The sequence below is a fragment of the Falco biarmicus genome, chromosome 2 (assembly GCF_023638135.1).
Source record: "Falco biarmicus isolate bFalBia1 chromosome 2, bFalBia1.pri, whole genome shotgun sequence".
Classification (NCBI taxonomy): Eukaryota; Metazoa; Chordata; class Aves; order Falconiformes; family Falconidae; genus Falco; species Falco biarmicus.
In genome coordinates, this window is record NC_079289.1 from 19,958,266 (window position 1) to 19,978,982 (window position 20,717).

General features: G+C 43.7%; 1 protein-coding gene across 1 annotated transcript; it reads right to left on the bottom strand.

Moving 5' to 3' along the window:
* Positions 1 to 9,560: 9,560 nt before the first annotated feature.
* LOC130144708 (gap junction beta-6 protein-like) lies at positions 9,561 to 15,505 on the bottom strand. Its single transcript, XM_056328771.1, has 2 exons — positions 15,363 to 15,505; positions 9,561 to 12,945 (listed from the first exon to the last, which is right to left on the bottom strand). Exon 2 carries the CDS (start codon positions 12,921 to 12,923, stop codon positions 12,246 to 12,248), a length of 678 nt encoding a protein of 225 aa, XP_056184746.1. The 5' UTR covers positions 12,924 to 12,945; positions 15,363 to 15,505; the 3' UTR covers positions 9,561 to 12,245.
* Between the last annotated feature and the right edge of the window lie 5,212 nt (positions 15,506 to 20,717).

Sequence of the window (20,717 nt, forward strand, 5' to 3'; positions counted from 1 at the left end):
ACGGCTGCGGGCGGCGGCGCTGGGCCTCGCGCCCGGCACGGCGCTGCCGCGAGGACAACGCGCGCCCGGCGCGGAGGCGGCCCGCCCGCTCACACGCGCTCTCTCACGCGGCCGAGCGGCGCCCCCAAGTGGCCGCCGCGGCGCCCCTCTCGCGCGCCTGCCGTTGGCGGGCTTCTCCGCACGGCTCGCCAGAGCCGCCTGGCTTCGGCGGAGTTCACCACGGCTTCCTCAGTCCCGCTGGGTCTGAAAGGGGAGCATCCCACCTGGATCCATCAGCTGTTAGACAGATCTTAAAGAAAAAAGATGTATAAAAACCCCAAGCAACTAAAAGTTCTTCGCCGAAAGAAGTTGGTTGGTTGTTTTTTTTCCTGAGGGCCTGTGTGCAGAACCCCACAGTGTTGGAAGAAGGGTTCGCCGGAGTCAAGAAGTCGCTCAATATGAGTTATGCATCTTGCTCAACTTTATTAGTTTCTAACACTACTTATATAGAACCGATACACATGCATATTCGTAAAGCAGAAATATAATTGGTTAGTAGTCTCTAAACACGCGTGGTTCTCACACCCCTAATTACCATGACTAAAATAAGCATTCTACCCATGTAGCTAACTGTGTTGCTGTGCTTCAGCCTTGTAGTTTGTTACTCCCTATATTCCCATACCGGTCCCTGTCTTTCTTGGCCCTGCACCTGCTTTGCCAGCAGCTGTAGCTTGTTACAGCCACGGCCTGTTGGCACAACATAATTACTTGGTCTCAGGATTCAAGAATAGCTCAAGGCTACCTTTCTTGTTAACTTCAGCACAGCAACTTCAGTACAATTCTGATTACAGACCTATTCTAATACCAGGCCTGGATTGTGCAGATCTTCAGAGATTCTAAAGCCATGCTTCTGCAGCCATTCTTCTACACCACAGGGCTGGTGCCCCCCACACAGGACCGGGGTGCCTCACAGGCAGCAGCTACTGCCCTTGGTCGAAGACAGATCCGCTGGTTTTCAGAATGAAGGCAGCATAGCACCAGCTCCTTGCAGTATTTCAAGAAACTTGCGAAATTTTGTAGATGACAAGCCTGGGTCTTTGAAATTTGGGAGCCTATACCTGGGACAGAGCCTATGTTAGGGAAAGAAGGCATTCTAGATAATTTTTTTGAAAAGTGTTTTTCCCCACACTCTCCTCTGTCAAGATTGTCTGTTAAGCTGTTGTGCACAGACCATTTGAAAAACACGATCAGTTGCAACTATTTTCAAAATGATGATTTAAAGGTGGTTCTTGATATATTCAGCATCAGTACTCGAAAATATTAGTCACCTATGTTTTGGGTAGGTTCTTGTGTGTTCTTCAGTGTTACCCTGAAAAAGGAAAACCTTAGAATGACTTGAACTACCATGATGACTTGATGATTATTCAGCAATAATGTACGAGTTTCTGTTGATAGCTACTCTAGTCAGTCAGACAGACACCAGTTCATTTCCAAGGCTCTCTGTTGCTCTATTTAGTAAAAATACCATCCAAGAAAAATTTTGAGACACTTTCAGGAGCTGTGTGTACCAGAGGACACGTGACAGACTGAAACATACCATCCCCATGCTCTTGTATCCTTGCAACCTTTGGTTGCTCCCTATAAATCTTTCAGCTGAAAACAGTAGGAAGGAAGATCTTTGTTGACCTAAGCACTAGTGGTAGCACAAGGACAAATTACTTTATTTGGAGATGGGTGGTACATCTGAAACATGGTGCTGCCATGATTAAGTGTAGTAATATCGCAGTGTGGATCCTGAAGCAGTGGGGCATGAGGGGGGGTGTTAAGGTACAGGAGGGAATCCCAGCAGACCCAGTAACTCCTGACATTATAAGTTCTTTCATATGGTGAAGCCCCTTGACTCATCAGGTCAGCTGAAGGGAAGGAGGTTTGATTTTTGGGAGAGGTAGACAGAGACCTCTCACTTTCAGCCATCTGTCCAAAAGGTTTAATAGCATGAAGCACTGGATGTTTCCATGATGGCTTTTTCAGTCTCTGGAAGGTATTTCCCACAACTTGTACAAACTGCCCTTGACCCCTTTTTGTAAGAAAAAAATAACTTACTCAGGAGAGCACTGAGGCTCTAGAGCAGCCTTTCAGTACTGCCACAGAAGGTTTTTAGGACAGAATTCAAGACATTTCGAAGAGGGATAATCCGAGGCAGTGCCTGCCGACCAGGAGACTATACCCATCAGTTTTCCAAGAATTCCCTTCTGGGTTCTTACAAGAAAAGCTCTGGGCTGTTGACAGGACCCTCTGGGACAATTGTAGAAAATGAGACAGGCAAGGAAGCAAAATCCCTGGGGGAAACTTGAAGGGAGCAGCTTTAAAAATAAAGAACCGATTATGTACCAGTACAAGTTCAAGCATGAAAGCATGTTGAGGAAGGAGGTAGGAGGTATGAAGGGCTATTTGTTAGTTGCATGCTAGAACAAGGGGATCTGAAGCCAAATAAGAGGGGAAACAGAAAATGTAGGACTTGTCTCCCTGAGGAATTTATTCAGAAGGAAAATATGCTCAGATTTAAGCAATGGTGTTAAAAAGTGTCTCTTCATATGGACTTTCTGGCAGAGGGATTCCCATGAAAGAGCCATCCCTGCTAGCTTGCTTACTGTCACTCATCTTTAAAGGTGCACAGCACTGCCAGTGGCCAGATGCCACTTTAGTGTGCTCCAAATCCCTAGGTCCTTACTGTGTTTAAAGGATTCCCTCCATTAACAATAGATAGCAACATAAAGCTTCAGGTGACATTTAAAATTTTACATTAAAATTTATATTTACATTATTTTCAGCCTTCCTTTAATTTTCTTCTTTAGTATTACTTTTTTTTCTTCCATCCAAGCCTCCACAGGTGACAACTCCCGTTCCATGCGTAAACACACCTTTAGCAGTATATGATTTGGCCAGTGCAGAAACAAAGTAAATTCAAGAAGTGTGTAGACAGAACAGTCAGGCAGGTATTTTTAGGATCAGAAGAATCAGGTTTGCATGGCAAGGTACAAAGAAAGAAGATCAAAAATAGACACCAAACTTCATGAAATGATAAAAAGATCTCATAAGTTAAGGAGATGTATCTTGGTATTAGTCTGAACCTGAGCTGCTGCTCAAGAAAAATGGACCTTTTTCAGATCAGTATTAAACCAATTACCCCACTATTTCTAATTTAAGCATCTATTTTAAAGTGCAGAAGAGCATCTCTCTTACCATAACTCTGCATCCAAACAGTTTAGTGGAAGGACCCCTAAACTGTGGCATGTGTTGTTAGTTGTAAACAAGCCACACTAAAGTGATACATGGCTTGGCAGTGCTGATAGCAGTTCTGTCCATGCAGTCAGCCTGAAAAAAGAGCTACAAATGCCTTCAGTTCAGCGTGTTGTGGCACTGCATTGTATGCCAATAAAAAAATTTGTGCTTGACATGCCGCTGCACTACAGAAGATGGCACTAAAGATATTTACATGATGAGAAAGGGTACTGCTACCTCAGGAAGCAAGTTCAAAGCAAGGAGGATTAAAATCTTTTCTCTAGTTGTTTGCTATATGGATAAATTGAAAGACTTTAGAACTAATTAACTAACAAATAAAATGGTAATAAAAAGACTGAAGTAGTAGTTTAATCTCATATAGTAATTATTATTATTATTATTATTGTACCAATTAGGGATTAGTGTTCTGTTCTGTTAGACACTGCTGAGAAGCACATCAGAGAACACAGCATATTAACAAATAAGAACAAGTGACCGGAAGAATTATTCTTATTTCTAGTTTGTAGGAAGAGTTATTGTTACTTCTAGTTTGTAGGAATAGAGGCATGGGAAGACTTAATGACTCACCCTAGGTTGCAGAGTTCTGAGAATGGCACTAAGACCCTAGGCGGGTGTTTTACCCACCAAAGCAGGCTTCCTCTCAAAAGACCTTTGGAAAGTGTGGGAAGTCTCCTAATAGAACAAACAAAACCAGACTGTTCTGGCATATGTAGCAGTGAGATTCTTTCAGGTCATCTTCATGGAAGCAAAAGCTCCATATGACACGTAGCAGAGGAAGAACTATAACTGTACAAGCCAGGCATCTCTTAGGAAGAAGAATCAAAAAAGAGAGACAGGACATGTGAAATCCTAAGAGAAATGATGCCTTTTATCATTCTATCATGGTGTGATGCTTTTTTCCCCACAACAATGGCAGAAATATGAAGGAATAAAAATATTGATACTTGAAATAAATTCATGCCTGGCAGTAAGCCAAGCTTAAAACATATCAAAATGCAGAGTTCAAATAGTTCTCTGCTGAGTTAGTGAGTTAAATCAACTTATACGAAGGTTGAGGGGAGATTGCGTCCGAGCAAGGGAGAAGATGGCCAATAGGTGAGAAGCAGGGCCACAGAAAGGAGTAGAAGCAGTGAAGGGTACAGCAGCAAAAGAAGGAAAAGGCAGCAGGACTTCTGTCTTTCTAGTACCAGTCACTTATAAAAATACAGCCAGAGGCTGTAGTTTGAAATTGCAGTGTGTGTAACAGCAAATAAACGTAGCAAGTTGCCATTCCCCTGGCACCTTCTGTTCACTCCCTGCAGCTCTTCTTGCCCAACACCATGGCCTACTGCCCCACAGTCACGTCAGCATAAAAGTTTGTGCGGCCTTCCTGTAAGACAGATCAAGGAATTGATCCAGCTAAAAAACAATCCAGCAAAGCAAAACATTTGTTTCTTCATCAGCTAAACCAGTCACCCAATCCGGTGCTGAGCACAGCTGTGCAAACAACTGTGCTGGCATGATAAAGCTCCTGGAGTGGAGGCACCGCGTTGAATGGGGCGAGGGAGAGACACAGGCAGGGTAAGAATGAGCAGAAAGGGATGATGTCAGTTTAATGCCCTAAACTAGTACTACCAGTAAACAATTCATAGTGCCAAACCACAACCAAAGCTCCTAAACAAGGATGGTTTTTTTCATTGTATTCAGAACAAGAGCAAACATGGTATGTTTTACCAGGAATTGGTGTATTTGCTGACACACACGATGAATTTGGAAAGACCTCAGATACTAGCTGCCTTCCACAGAAAGCAACAGCAATAGCTATCTTGCTTTGAAACGGAAGAACAAGCTCACGTATAGGGAAATTTCTCTACAAAATTCGAACTGCTTCACAACATGATGGCCTGCCTTTGAAAGAAACCAGTAACACAAAATGGCATGCTATTGCTGTGAAACTTCTGGACACAGACCAGGCTTCAGTGAACTCCACCATTGTTTGCATATATAGTCAACTGGGCAGCAAAACTGAAAATTGATCTGGGTTTTGGTCTTCCTCCTGTTGGGAAGAATGCCTATTTTGAGAGACACAAAACTGAGGCAGAAGGAGCTTTTTACCCAGTCTGCTGAAGAAGAAAAACCCAAACTCCATCATCAACTTCATTTATATTAATTACAATTTTATTTACTTGCAATGCCACCTCATATGCTTTGTCAGGTAGAATTATTATAGTGTGAGAATGTATTATTACAATTGCTGAAAGCACAAAGGAACCATGCTGACAGACATGCTGAATAGACCCTGCACTGACAAGTAGACTTGAGTTTATATGAAAGAGATGTTGATTCATCAGCTGAGATCTGGCTCAGCAAAAGGAATCTGTACAACTGACTCTTTCAGTTGGGGTCTCGTTCTTCACAGATTTTAGAAGTTCCCTCTGTCCTAGAGCAGTCCTATACCTAGATCATTCTCAGCAGATGTTGAACTGAGTCACCATTTAACAAACTTCAGTGATGGAAAGTCTGTCATCCAACTCAATGCTTAGCCCTCTTCACAGAGAGGTTTTGCAGTGACCAGCCTACATCTCGTTGCAGTGTAAGCCCATTACTTCTTGTCCTGTTGCCAGTGGATGTAAAGAGCAAGATCCTAATCCTCTTTGCCGCAACCCTTTACATATTTGAAGAGTGCTGTTGGATCTTTCCTCTGACTTTTCCAGGCCAACTAATTTCTTTCAAGCTTTCCTCACAGGTTCTGGGTTTTAGACATTTGGTGATATATTTTTCCTGACTCCTGGATTTCTCCAGCTGATGGGATTTTTGGGCAGATGATGCCCCAAAGTAGAGTCTAGATAATGACTTTCAGGTCCTAACAAGAGTGTAAATATTATTTCAAACATGATTTGACAAACCTTTAATGCATACCAGTATGATATTTTCCCAAGTCAACAATGTTACTGACTCATGTTCCACTGATGATCTACTCAGATTTCAGCTCTTCTCTACAGAACTGTTATTTGGTTCAGAAGAGGTCTCTGTGCTACATTTCTGCAAGTACTTAGTGTTCTGCAATAGTAGCATTTAGTCCTTCATAACTTCTAAAACTGCTTTTGTTAAAACATTTCTCCTGGTGATAAAGATCTTACTGGATTCTAAGCCTATCTTCTTATGTACCTGCAGCTCCTCCCAGCTGCATACTGTTTATCCCATTTGGTGGATGCTTGCACTTTGACAATGAGTCATTAATAACTATTTTACTGCTATACACAAAAGCTTTTATCATGGCATAGGCAGAAATCATTCCTGACACATCCTTGTTGAGATGTCTCAGTGTTCTATCAGATAACAGTGAGATAATGATTTAGTCAGTTTGTTTCTCTGTGTCTGTGCACATGTGTGTGGGTAAGCGTATAGATTGTTCTTGTTTATTTGTGCTGGAGACACTGTGGAAGCTATTTAAACTGTATATTAAACGGTCCTTGGAAAGGATGCAACACCTAGGCAGGGACATGACTAGTCATAACTAGACATTACACTGATGATGCAACATACAATAGGTTTGAAATCTTTACCACAGAATAATTATAAAATACTTTTTTCTGGCACCTGTTGCAATGATCTTAACAAAGAGTGCTCAATTAAACTGTTGTGCTCCTGTGAACATGGCATAGTTGTCACCTTTACCTTTCAGTTGGGGAAACTCAGCAACAATGAGATTCAGGGTTGAGTCTATGTACTAGGACTGCTATAATACTTTCAAATCAAGTGAAAGCAGTCTTGTGACAAAAGAAATATTGATAGTTGGATACCAAATGGATAGCAAGTCTTCCAGTCACACCGTCTAAAGAAGATGTAGCATTCCTGCTAATGTGTGGATCTCTTAGAGGTATGGGAGGAATTTTTATGTGCCATCTTAAAGACTGACCCTCAGTAGAAGATGATCTGCAAAACACTTTAAAACCAAATTTCATGACCCTGGCAGCTTTAAGACTGCTATTGTCTTTCCTAGCTGAGAAGCCTGTATTACCATAATTGCCAACGGAAAAGATACACCTTGCCTAAGCAAGTAAGCCTGCCCCGCACAGCTTCTCCACTGAAAAATGCCACCTGCTTCAGGTCAGTGTGACTGCGTTCACACACTACGGTATTATCCTGGACACTGTGCCAGGCTGTGAGTGAAATGCTCGTTCTTAGCAGCACACAGAATATACTCTGCTGTTCAAAATATTCATCTACAACCTGCAGTGACTCATAGCTCAACTGTGTAAGTTCTCTCTCAGTTCTCTCAAAATGTATTTCCCTAAACTCTATGTCATATTGATACCACATCACTCTTTTACTAGAAAGGTTTGTGTAGGCATCTGGGTACCTGGTGGTATTCTTGGAGAGGATGTTTTAGTAAATGGCTTATTCAAATACAATGAATGGAGCACAGAGCAGGCAGAGAGATGTGAAACAATCATCGAGCTAGTGGCAGTGATTTAATGGGCAGAAAAAGGAAGAAGGTATGTGCAATTACGTGGCTAATTCGGAGGCTGAATTCTATGGTAGTACTGGGGGACCAACTATAGCAGGGGCAAGCTATGTTTTTAAAGGTGGAAAGTCAGATATGTGACTTGTTTCTTCAGCCAGGCCTGCTGATTAAAGCTTAATGCATTTCCGAACCTAGATCATAAAGACTTTTTTTTGGTGGCTCGGAAGGCTTATAAACCAGGTCAGAGCTGGGCCAGCTTTCCAGAAGAGAAATATATTCTGTAAAAGAAAATTACAGTGACAAGCTGGGTTGGTCAAGTGGCAAAAAAGTGTACCTCCTGAACTATCTTGAAGATCATTACCATTAGTCTTAGCTCATTAAGCCTCAGATAGTTACCATTACTCTTGCCACTGTCTACAAACAGGTTCAAATGACGGTATAGATAATAATATGGTGAAAATCTAAAGAAACCTGTAATTAATTCTCAGGGCAGTGGCTGTCCTGAATATTAGAACAGGTCACGACAAAATACAGTGCAATTCTTTGAGTGTGATTTTGTTGCATTGCAAAACACATTAGCCTAATTTTGGGGGAAGGAATTATGATTAGGGGAAAAAAAGAGATTAATTTTCACCAAGTTCAGTTTGTAGTGAAGTGCTCTTAGCTGTTGCTTATTTGTTGCAGTATACTTTCTATAAAATAAAGCAATTTTTAACAGTGTTGCTATTTTAAATTAAATCTCCATGGTGCAAGAGTGCTCTTCCCTGTACAGAGCGTATCATTTGCCTTTTATATTCTTGCTGTCAGATAGCAAATAACACAGTATGTTGGCTCATGATAACTGTAAAACATCCAAAGGATTTTTTTATTTCTGTTAAAGGAAACCTTTAATAAAGGTACTTCTATATCCAGAAGTCATAAATACACATTCATTATTCTGATTTTCTTTTAAACTAGTCTTTCTCACATAGGAGTTAAGAGTATTTTTCTCTAGCTGAGTCTATGAGTTAATAGTGAAGTCTGCTGCTTCTTTCCCCGCCAAAAGTCCATCCCTCACCCCCACCCCACCTTCCTGACAAACGTGTTTGTAGTGTGGGTTTTTTTGGATGAGGGCCACAATGATCAGGGGGCTGGAGCACCTCTCCTATGAAGACAGGCTGAGAGAGTTGGGGTGGTTCAGCCTGGAGAAGGCTGAGACCTTAAATCAGCCTTCCAGCACCTAACAGGGCCTACAGGAAAGCTGAAGAGGGACTTTTTACAAGGCCATGTAGCGATAGGAGAAGGGGGAATGGCTTTAAACTGAAAGAGGGCAGATTTAGATTAGGTATGAGGAAGAAATTCTTTACTATAAGGATGGTGAGGCATGGAAACAGGTTGCCCAGAGCAGCTGTGGCTGCCCCATCCCTGGCAGTGCTCAAGGCCAGGCTGGATGGGGCTGTGAGCAGCCTGGTCTGGTGGGAGGTGCCCCTGCCCATGGCAGAGGATTTGGAACTAGATGATCTTTAAGGTCCCTTCTAATCCAAACCATTCTACGATTCTAAAAAGTTTAGCTTGATGAAGTCAGTGGTGATTTCTCTGAGTGATTTCAGCCAAGGTATAATTCTAGCCAGCCCCAATTCTACACTTCCCAGTTCTGATATCACATGATTTGACACTTTATATCCTGGCTACACTGGACACAGTAAGGAATCAGCCTCTTTTGCAGTCATAACTTCCAGGTATGATGCTTCATTTTTCAACACTCTTGCAATCTTCATTCTGAGAAAAGCCTAGGAACCAAGTGCCAAAAGTGTAGACACTTCTAGTGTATTTCAGAAAGGAACAGACACAATTCTAACACAGCATCATATTTTAATCTGTATGAAATCCATTTGTAGAAGGTCAACCATGCAATGTAGCAGGTGTAGAAACAGGTGCAATTCCTATGAAGTATCCAAACATTTTTTCCCTACAAAGCAACTACTTAGTCAAATTTAATATACAAAGAAAATAAATCTCAGAAGAAGAGCTACTATTGTCTGATGCTGCTGTTCTGGATCAAAGTCCTCTCTTGGCCACTTCCAGACACTTCCCTTATTTCTGTCTTGTCTGTGTGATAATCTGGTTGCCAAACTGCTAGTCGAAGATAACCTCATAGTGTTAATGTTAGCAGTTTTGGTGTGTCTCATTCCAGGTTCCTTGAGTTAAACTCAAAGGCAGGCTAGGAAAACAAACTCTCCCCCCTATGGAGCTGGTTTATCACCAGCCTCTTTCAGCTGCATTTCTACTTGTACAAGGCTGACTTGGGCAGCACATTTGACTTCTAGTGGGGTCACATATGTGACCTTCCACTATCAGCTCACAAAATCTGCAGGATAACAGGCAATGTAACCAGTTGAAAAACCAACCTGCAGCAGAAGGCTAAAATCCTTACAGTAGCCCTTGGCTATTAAATATAGTATCGGTGCATACATTTTCCATTATGGTAAACAGATTTTCATTAGACATGTTAGGTAATACACAGCATGTACAAGTAATACAGAAAACAGCACAAAGAGTGCTTTAATTATGATTTCAGAAAAAAAAAATAATCCTGTTGTTACAAAAGAAATGTAATACTAGAGCACTGGGAGTGTAGATAGTTTGTTCTCTTCATACTTGTACACAGAACAATGCAGGAACTTTACCAAGTACAAACCTGATACGTGCCAAGCTTTGCTCTTTAGAGTTGAATTAAGGATGTTTTCATAGTCCAGGTTTCCAGTTCAGCTCATTATTAATGACTTCCCATCTTTTTGTTCATGCTTCTGAGGATGGTGGTGTTATGGTTTTCTTTCTTCCCTCTTAGATGACAGATTTCTACCTGCAGTCAAGTTGTAACAGCGGGTGTAGCTCACAAGCCATGGGAGCCTGCTTATGCTCCACTTCCAGTGCACAATGAGGGGTCACAGGTCTTAATTCATGCAGCTTTGTTTACTCCAACAGTGATAAACTTAAATACATGGTAAGAGAGACATACAAATAGAAAAGCTAAGATAGCGCTCATTCATTTTGGGGAAAGGCTAGTTATTAAAGCTAAGGAGGAGAAATAGACAGCTTTCTAGAAGTGGGTTCAATGAACAGGCACTTGGGAGATAAACTGTGTTGCTGTATGTGCTGGTGTGTCTGCCATAAGACAAGTTTTGAGACTGCTTTGGAGAAACAAGACCAGACTGACTCACGTAGTTCTTGAAGTTAGTAACACACAATTCACAGCTCAGCAATGTGAATTGTAAGGAAAATGCCAAGTTCCTCCTCATGTCGGATTGGGTCCCTTTGCTATTTTAGCTCTGCAAACTGTAATTCCTGTTAGACCTACTGTAAGAAGAGGAAGGGTGATTCAGTCTCACAATGTGGAATGTTCAAGAGATCAGGAGTGGTTTGATGAACTCACTTGAAAGGTACCTCAGAGAGGTAGAAGGTTTTATGAAGAAAAGCTGTGCAGGCTGGATAGGAAAAAGGGTCTCATGGAAGGAGCACTGGTAGATGCAACATATCATGCTGTAAGTTGAAGCATTTCTTTTGGATAACAGAATGAAACAAGGCAATTTTTCTTGCCTTCTGCTGAAAAAAACCCAACACTTTTAAAGGCATGCAGCTGAAGGAGGCACAGTCAGGTGGTAAAAAAACTTTTTGTTGAATAAAATCTACTGTACTGAGATTCTTCACAAAGTGTTGGGGGAGAAGAGAAGGAGGAAGACAGTTGCACTGCTCTTACCTTCTCAAAGGTGACAATCCCTTTTTCACCTGACCAAGAGAATGAAAAAACAAACTTAATTCCTCCCACTGCTGCAGCCCCTATGAGTGGAGGGAGGCAGCACTGACCTAAAGACATTCACAGGCAGTTGAGACTGGTCACCCCCAACCCTGTAGCAGATGCTCCTCAGTGTACGTGAGGAATTAAAAAGATGAAAAACTTTGGTGGTGCCCAGCAGAGCTGACAGCATGTATTGCCATAGAGTACCTGTGTTCCTAGGCTCTTGCCTTGCTCTTCAGAATACTAAAGAGAGAGAATAGGACATCTGCTATAAACACAATCAACTCCTTGTCTTATTCCTTTTCACAAGGTGCAAGTTCCCCCTGAAAAACCTTAATCCCACTTTTGACCCAAACCTGTTGTTATTGGCTTGCCTCTGAAGCTGACAGTGTGTGATTCCTGTCTCTCCTTTGGGCACTAGAGCTTTCTCTGGGCCCTTCCACTCACAATTGTTGAAAAGTTACTTTGTGCCAACAACAGGATCCCAGCAGTAGGCATACTTGGGAAAAGTTGCTGTCAGAAGGCTGCTCTCTCTATTTGTGGATGCAGAAATACTGAATTAGCTCACGACCTTTAAAACCTGCCTCAGTGGCAGCTTCCCAGGGAAGCTACAATTTTTAAAACATGAATGAACATTCACTTTTATCCTTTTCCTTGACTGTGAAAATATTGCTGATTGTTTTCTGACACCTAAGAAAGTTTGACGGAAACAGGGAGCTAAGAAATCTTGAAAATGGAGAATTATTTTAAAACTGTTGTTTTCCTGGATTCTTTCATGCAAATTTTTATCACTAGGTAACACAACTCAGCCAGATTCAACATCATGCAGATTGCAGACACAGCAAGCATGAAGATAGTAAATGTGGTTTTCTCAGTGGGCCGAGACACAAAACAATCCACTGTGTTGGGGCAAGGCCATGCGTCACACTTCACCAGGCGAGGCATCTGGTACCCATCATACATGTAATAGAACACATACATGAAGACCGCTTCAAAGACAATCCTGAAGAAGATGCTGCCAGTGTATGTCCACCACAGGGGACCCCGGATATGAAACTTTTCAGTTTTCAGCTCTTCAATATCGATTTTCTCACCATTTCTGAATCTCCTTTTCTTCTCATGCCTCCTGTAAGCTACATGCATGGCCACCAGCAGTGCAGGTGTAGAAACAAAGATCAGCTGCAGGGCCCAGAGTCTGATGTGAGAGATGGGGAAAAAGTGATCGTAGCAAACATTTCTGCACCCAGGCTGAAGCGTGTTGCAGACAAAATCTTGTTGTTCATCTCCCCAGACTCTCTCTGCAGCCACAACCAGGATCATGATACGGAAGATGAACAGGACTGTGAGCCATATCTTCCCAATACTGGTGGAGTGTTTATTTACGCCTCCTAAAATGGCCTGCAGAGCTCCCCAGTCCATCTTCTTTTCTGTGTCCTTTTACCTGAAGGATGACATAATACACCAAATGGTCACTTTTCAAAGGGTGAAAAATCCGCTCTAGACCTTCTAAAAATGAAAGGACTTCCTAGCACTTACCTGAGTCATAGACAAATGCAAGGCACTTTCATTAATGTCACCCATATGTTTATAGATTCAAACAGCTTATTAAACTCTTTCTTTCCATTTATTTATGATGGGACGAGCATACCTTGATGCTTTAGGCAGGAAACGTTACATCTTCAAATACATTTCTTCCATGCATCCTCCATGCCCTCCTTGCCTTTCTTAAGATATTTCCATTTCTGTGGTAGACTGTTGTCAGTGTTTTGCCTCTCAGTGTATTTCACAAAGTAACAGAAATTACTATCACTGCATGAGTTAAGGCCATATCTAGACAGACTTCTCTAGTACTTTTCACTGGATTTCTTTGCCAGTGCCACAGCTCTAGAAGGCTGGGCTGGTGCTTTCTTTGCCTCTGAAGTAAGTACTACTTGACCTTCTTCAGCAGAAGCCCTCACCCCACCCAGACACCTCCAGCAGACCTCCAAGGTTTTCTGCTGTAGCTCAGACATGGCCCTTCAAATCTGAGAGGTACAGCAACTGACTTTGCCAACACTGCTGAGAAGCCTCAAGCTGGCTCTGTCAGGGCCGTGTGCATATACAGCACAAGCCAACAGGCAAAGGAAGATACTGCAGAGCCTGCCCTTCCACATTCATTGCTATCTTATCCAAAAAGGAGGCAAGCAGAGCCACAGAGCCGAGAGAAAAAAAGCCCTCAGCTAAAAAGTTTATGTTGATTTGCTAGATGTTATCACACCCCAGCAGAATAAACAAGAGGTGAAACTTCAGAGAAGTTTCATTTCATCTTTCCTCCTACTCTTGAAAACTAAAATCCACACTCTGTGTCCCTTTGAAAGTTAAACGTAAGTTTTGCTGAAGTCAGAATTCAGTCTCAGGGCTCAGCTTTCACTGATCGCAGCCATTTGGAAACCATCACTGAACTGGAAAAAACACTTTGAAAACAGAGCTGGGAACTTGCATAGCTGGTCCACATCTTTCAAGGCTAGGGCTCAACTTTGCTCTGTGGGAGAGCCACACTGGCCATGGATAAGAGCTCTGTCACCTCTTGGCACAGCACAGGCTGGGTGCTGTGGGGAGAACACAGTACCTTGCAATGCCACACTGATCAAACTTTTCAAAATCTCTCATCCTCACATAACAGAGGGGGAAAAAGAAACCCCAAACAACAAAAAAACACCCCAAAAAATCCTTCTTTACCCAGTGTAGTTACAACACAACTAAAGGACTAACGTGCCCCAACACATACCCTTGGTACAAGGGCCTAGCTTTTACAGACAAGCCTTGAGGCAAGAGGGAGGGGTCAGATTTACTGTGATGAGGAAAGGTGAAATTGGGACAAAAAAAGAAAAAAGCTTTGAGAAGGTGGCAGGAATTCCATAGGCTTCTCGTGTTTTGTCTCTGCTAAAACTGGCAGCATTTTATGCAACTTTCTACACTGACTCTAAGCTATGATCAGATACCTGCATCTTTCTGTTAAGAACTTCCTCATGTCTCTTGCACAGTCATTAAAATAAACTCAATGAAGTCTTCCCAAGGGGCTGATCAGGACCGAATGAAAGTATTTGAAGTGTATATCCCAGCGGGGTGAACAACCTGGCCTCCAAATACAGCCTCGCACTGAAGTTCTGAACCAGTGCTGCAAGCATGGGGGGAGAAAACCACGTATCTCTCTTCTCATCTGCCACTACAGAAACGCTGAAATTAGCTGTGGGCACCGAGTGAATCTATCGGGACATTTGCCCTGCCAACAAAGACATCTTTTTTTTTTTTTTTTGGAAACCACTCAAAAACCCCACTTGGTGGTTCCCAGCTGTACGCCTTGAGGCGCCCCCCAGCCTATCACTCCCGCAGAGCTCCGCTGCGTCAGGGGCGGCGGGGGGCGCGCAGCCAGGCTTCTGCGGCGGGAAGCGCCGCGGCCGATCGCGGTCGGCTCCTGCCAGAGGACACCCGTTTACAAACGCCGGTTTTTGCGTTGAGGCCCGACGGCTCCTACCGGCAGCGGCCGCGCTGCGGGAGCGCCCCGGGACTGACCAAGGCGGCGGGACTGCGGGTCGGGCCGGCGCTGGGGGCCCGGGGCAGGCGGCGCTCAGCCCCGAGCCGTGCAGGGCTGCCTCGCCGGCAGGTCCGCGCCGGCGGACGGGGACGGGACGCGACCGCCCCAGCCTCACATCGCCCCTCTCCGCTGCCCGCGGCCGCCCCAGCTCCCAGCCCCGCCGGGGATGCCCCCGACCCGAGCCCCACTCGGGCCCGCCACACGGACCCCGGCCCGCTCCGGGGGCGCACAGCTGGATGCCTAGCCCTCCGCTCCAGCACACGGGAGCCGCTCCACAGCCTCACCTGGCACGGCTCGGCAGGACACCCGGGATGCGACGGGCGCGCCGCGCTGCTCCGCTCCCGGGTCCGGCGGTGCCTGAGGCGCGGCCAGCCCCAGCCTCGCCGCCCCGCAGCTTTAAGGTCCCTCCCCGTTCACCTGCAGCCGCTTTTAACCCGCCCCTCGCCCGCCTCTGCCCGCGCCCGGCTCCTCAGGCCGCCCGCGGGGGCGGCGGGACAGGCGCCCGGGGCCGGGCCGGGTGTGGCGCGCCCGTCCCCGCCGCGGGGTAGCACCGAGGGGCTGAGCCGGAGCCGCCGGCACCGGGGGCCGCCTCGCCATGGGGGCCGCCGGCCAGGCCGGCGCGGGGCGGCAGCTGCTGGGGCCCCAAGAGCCCCCGGTGCCGGCGGGGACCACCCGCGGGTGCGTCCGGGACGTCCTCGCCCAGAGCCCTGCCGCGGGTCGAGCATCGGGCAGAGTGGGCTCGGCATCCCGCAAGTGCGGCCCTGCGCCGGGATTGATTCCCAAGTGTTTTTCAGGAAATATGTCCCGGAGGGGAATCCAGTCCTGTGGGACCCTCCAAAACTGCCCCAGTGACGTGGCACCCCGAGGAAATACTCGTGGGCCAGTACGGGCAACGGTCGGATAAAACGCAGCTCCCAGAGGCTTTCGGTAGGGTGAGGCAGGGCTGGAGAAGGGAACCTCAGAGGCATTCTTAGATGGCTTCAGTTTGGAAGACAAGGAACAGATAAACTAACTGCTAATTTGATGCTAACAAATTGCATGATCTTGGTAGCCAGATGTAGGGGTAACAACGGCAGCAGGCAGCTAAGGGCAGGGTGGAAGTTAAGACTTTAGACGGTTTTCCCTTTGATATTTTGTGGGCTTTCTTAACAGTTGTAAGCAATCCTTCCTGTATCCTCACTAGCGTGCACAAGCGTGCTTTCACTGCTGCTGCGTAAAGGCAGGAGGCTAAATTTGTTTTTGTGAGAGAAAATAATCTAGCAGGAAGTATGAAGAGTGAATCAAAGAAGAGTTACTTGCCATGTGAAATGTCACTAGATGTCATTTTTCTGGACCTTGAGCTCTTGTTAACAATAAAAAAACAAAAAGAGCCTCTTCTAGTTACAGTATCCTTTAAACCAAATCTTTAAGAAAAGCTTCTGAGGATGGAGGCCGTGGCCAGCCAGGCATGAATTCGTTGGCTCAGTACTGCAGCCCCTACCTTGGGCTTTGGTTGTGAAGTTTACCCAGGACTCCTGTCAGGCTCGGGTCTGCCTCACAGTCTGCACTTCACCCAAAGCATCCAACCAAACATGGCTTCTATTAAACGACGCTTGATTATAACACAGTAAAGAGTCTTTGCTTTTTAAAACACTGTGATCAAATATCCTACCAGAAAAGAATGCTATGTTAAAGACAGTGTGTAGGAAAGCTAGGTTGTGAAATGCTATGCATGTGACATGGGATAATAAAAACTTATCCAAGGTATATAAAGTACTGCTGACAATGATGAGTATGTTTCTGTATATTGAAGTAAAGATCTGTTGTATATGTTGCACTTAGTACTGAACTTGGTTTTATGAGGCATGTCTGGAAGTAGAAAAGCTTTCATCAGTAGGGATTTAAATAAAATTGAAGCTTGATCTAGTAATTTGTATAGACAGCAATTACAAGAAACTAGAACTTGCATGTGTATCTGCAAAATGGCAAAGTGAATTTGATTTTGCTCTCAGGGGTTTAGAAAATTAATTCAGATATGTAGGGTCTTCAAGTAATCTAAGAAGAAATGTCTGGAAGAATGAACTATATTTTATAAAATAATACCCAAGTTTGACAGTGGTAAATGTAAATGCTTGAAAGAAACTCACAGTTCATGTTGCTCAGTACTGCCACAGCCGTTTTCATGTACAATCAGACAAAATCTATGGTAAAGCTGAGTGCTACCTTCATTTTCCTTCATTTTTGTTTGCTCGCTTATATGTGTGAGGAAGTATGTAATGCTTTCTTTGGGAAAGAGAGGGGAATCCTGGCAAGGAATTCTGACAGCAGAAAAATCCAGGGGTGCAGGCTTATTGCTTATGCTTTGCTTAACACGTAGCTAGTTGGCATGAGGCGCAAGAGCCAAGAATTAACAACTCTGGCATCTTTAAAGGTTCAGCTGTAAAGAAGGGTTATTCTGCTAGCACCAAAGGTGATGAATGTTACAAAATATGTATGTATATACAAAACACTGATTCTTGCGGATTGTAAAGTAATGTCAAAATAAAACCTTCATAAAAATAGGAAAAAAATACTGCTGTAACTTTCTCAACACAGAAACAGGTTTTAGCTTATTTCAAGATAGCAGAAATCTTGGCATCATCTTCCAGTAATGTCTTACGGATTCCCAAAGACTGTGTTTGCATCTTGTCATTCAATAGCCCCCAGGTACCTCCAGAGACTCTGTCTGGATCTATACTTTTAATAGCCCTTGTTTCACTCTGCTTTCTCTAACCATGCTTTGATGTCACCTGTTATCTGGATTATGTAAATATTTAATATCCCATGTATAGCTCAAAATCCACAAGATCCTAGAGTAACTAATTCAATAGCTTAATTATGTGTGGTGAAAAAAATCTTCATTTACTGAAAACCTGCTCTTATATGATTTCACAGGACATTCCTGAGTCCTCACCACTGGGAGTAATCACTAATTGTCTTTCCCTGTTCATCTCCTCCATGAACACGTTAATTAACATCTGTCACATCCTCTCTCCATCCTTTTTATTCTGTGCTGAAAGGCCTAATATGCTGGATCTCTGCCATGCAGGAGCTGTTTTATATCTTTACTACCCTTATCACAACTTTTTGTGCCTTTTTAACAGGAGCAGTCCAAATACCTGCACAGTTTATATATGCATAGAGCAACGCTTTCTGTTGCATTCCCCATCATTTTCCAGTAATTTCTATTTACTTGTTTTCATTTTTCAGACACTTCAAAGCAATGAGTTGACTTTTTTATAGTCACTCCAAGATTCTTTCCTAAGCATTTCTACAAACTAGAACAGAACCTCTTGGGGTACATATATGCCCATATACTTGAATATGTGTACTTTGGACTAATTTTCTCACTGTGTGTTGATTTGCAACAGCAGACCCTGAGATTGACTTGCCATTTTATTATCCAGTTACTCACACTGGGTAAGATCTTCTGCTGTTCCTCGTGGTCAGATTTAGTTTTGACTACCATGAAGCATTGCTTTTATAATGTGCTATTCACAAGCATTTTGATTTTTGTTAATTCATTAGCGACCTCTTTATTCATCATTTTTGCTTAAAATGAGGCTCTCTATAAACACCTCACAGCTTACTTGCTACTTGTCATGCACAATTGCTGTTAATCAACTGGAAATGCAGCTGTAGACTCAGATTGTACTTCGGAAAACAGTTCTCATTTCTTTAAGGCTGAGCTAAACATGTGTTACACCCAACATTTTTGCACTAACATTAGCAATAAAAGCACCTTCCCAGTTCAACTCAGCATGTGTAACCAGTTTGTCACTGCATTCGCTTTTCAGATACTCATTTTATTCATGCTAAGACCAAAAATACCACACTTGTTTAGCCTCTGAGCAAACCATTTTGCCTCCTTTGATATCTTTATATGCATATTAGTGTCTGAAATAAGTGTATGAAATAAGCCATTATTTTCATGTTCACTTTAATTGCCCTCCCAGTCTTTAAAAAAATAAACTTTTGTGTTTTATAGAACAGTGCCAGAATCGTTTTTGGCAAGGTCTGGCTAATGCAAATAGATCGTCATAGGAGCTCAAATCCATAAAGCCATAGCTTTCATGTCTACTGTACAACAATGAATTACTAAAGCTTACCGTGCCACCATGTTCAGTACACTCTGCGTCCTTCCTCCCTGCATGGAAGAAATGGGCTTGTGTCAATTTCAAGGAACATTTTACTTTACAAAGAACAAACTTTTATTATTTGACATAAATACTTTGCATCTTCATCATCTTTCAGCTTTTTCAATAATAAAATGTTACTACTGTGGTTAAGTGCTGTAGGAGGAAGATCACAGAATGTGAGGCTGGTATGAGTGTGAAAACAGCACTCAATGTGCTTTTTAAACCCAACTTAATGTAAGGGCTGCAAAGATCCTGGTTTATGTCAATGTTGCTGCAGATCACTGTCACTTCTCTGGCCACAGGCATCGATCCCATAATCCTTATGGTCTCCAAAAGTTTCTCTGTCAGACAAAGCTTAAGAACCTCTAAAAAGAAGCCAGTGCAGAAGATATAATTTATTTTTTTTTTATGTCCACTGATGAGTTCAAACAATTCAGAAAGCTTCTGGAGAGGGACACAGCACCTAGTTTACTTTCACAAGTTAGAGTTGTCTTCTGCCGGAGTGTTCCTCAGAATTATACTCCAACGTTACTACAGAAAACCACAAGGGCCCTGTCTTTTCTGTTGGTGAAATTTTGGCTGTACAGAATAGCAAAGAGGTTAAACAGGTTTCATCATTTCATCCAGCTGTAAAAAAAACAAAACCAAATCAACAAAACCAACAATGTGACACTTTAAAGTGTCGGTAGCTGCTTGCTTTCTTATTTCACCACACTGTGGCAACCAGAATTTATTTCGTTAGTGGCTGTTTGCCTTTTCTCCCTAATCTGAACAGATTAGTGTGGTTCCCTCAACTTCTAAGGTCCTTTGTCCAAGTCCCGCAGCTCCAGAGGCACCTTCCCAGGGCTGCCGCCTGTTCCCTTACAGGGGCCGCCTGCCTGTCCCAGCTCTCTGACCCTGGCCAGCCTTGCAGCTCACGGGGCCTCCCCTGCCCTGAGCTCTGCAGCCCCTGGCCCTGCTTGTGCACAAAGGCTGAAACCCCTTCACAGGTAAAACAGAGTTGGTGGGTAGGAACCATATTTCCTATCTGTTGCCCCCCAAAAAATAATGGGAAAGGGTAGTGGAGTCTCGTGTGAGAAAGGTGGCATGATACATTTTCGCAGAGACTGTCCCATTTCACCAACAGCTGTATCATGAAGATGTACAATAGGGCCAGGCACTGACAGACAGAGGAGGGTCATGGTTTTCTTTGCTTCTGGGAAGGTGCCTTCCACTTTCCCTCAGAAATCATCTCTCCTCAAAGGAGAGAGGTGTTGGGTGCAGGCCAGAGCTAGGGGCAGACCTTACTTTTGGCTGATCTCTACCTTTTGTCATCTTGTCCCACTATTAGAGTTCAGACAAAATTTTCTCAGCTTTTTCAAGCACACTTTAATCCTTGACACTTACTGGATGAGGTTTTTTTCTTCTGCATCTCTTGAAGCACACAGAGCATAGAAGTAATCCACATCAGTTTACTTATTCACAGGTAAGAATGGGAAGAAG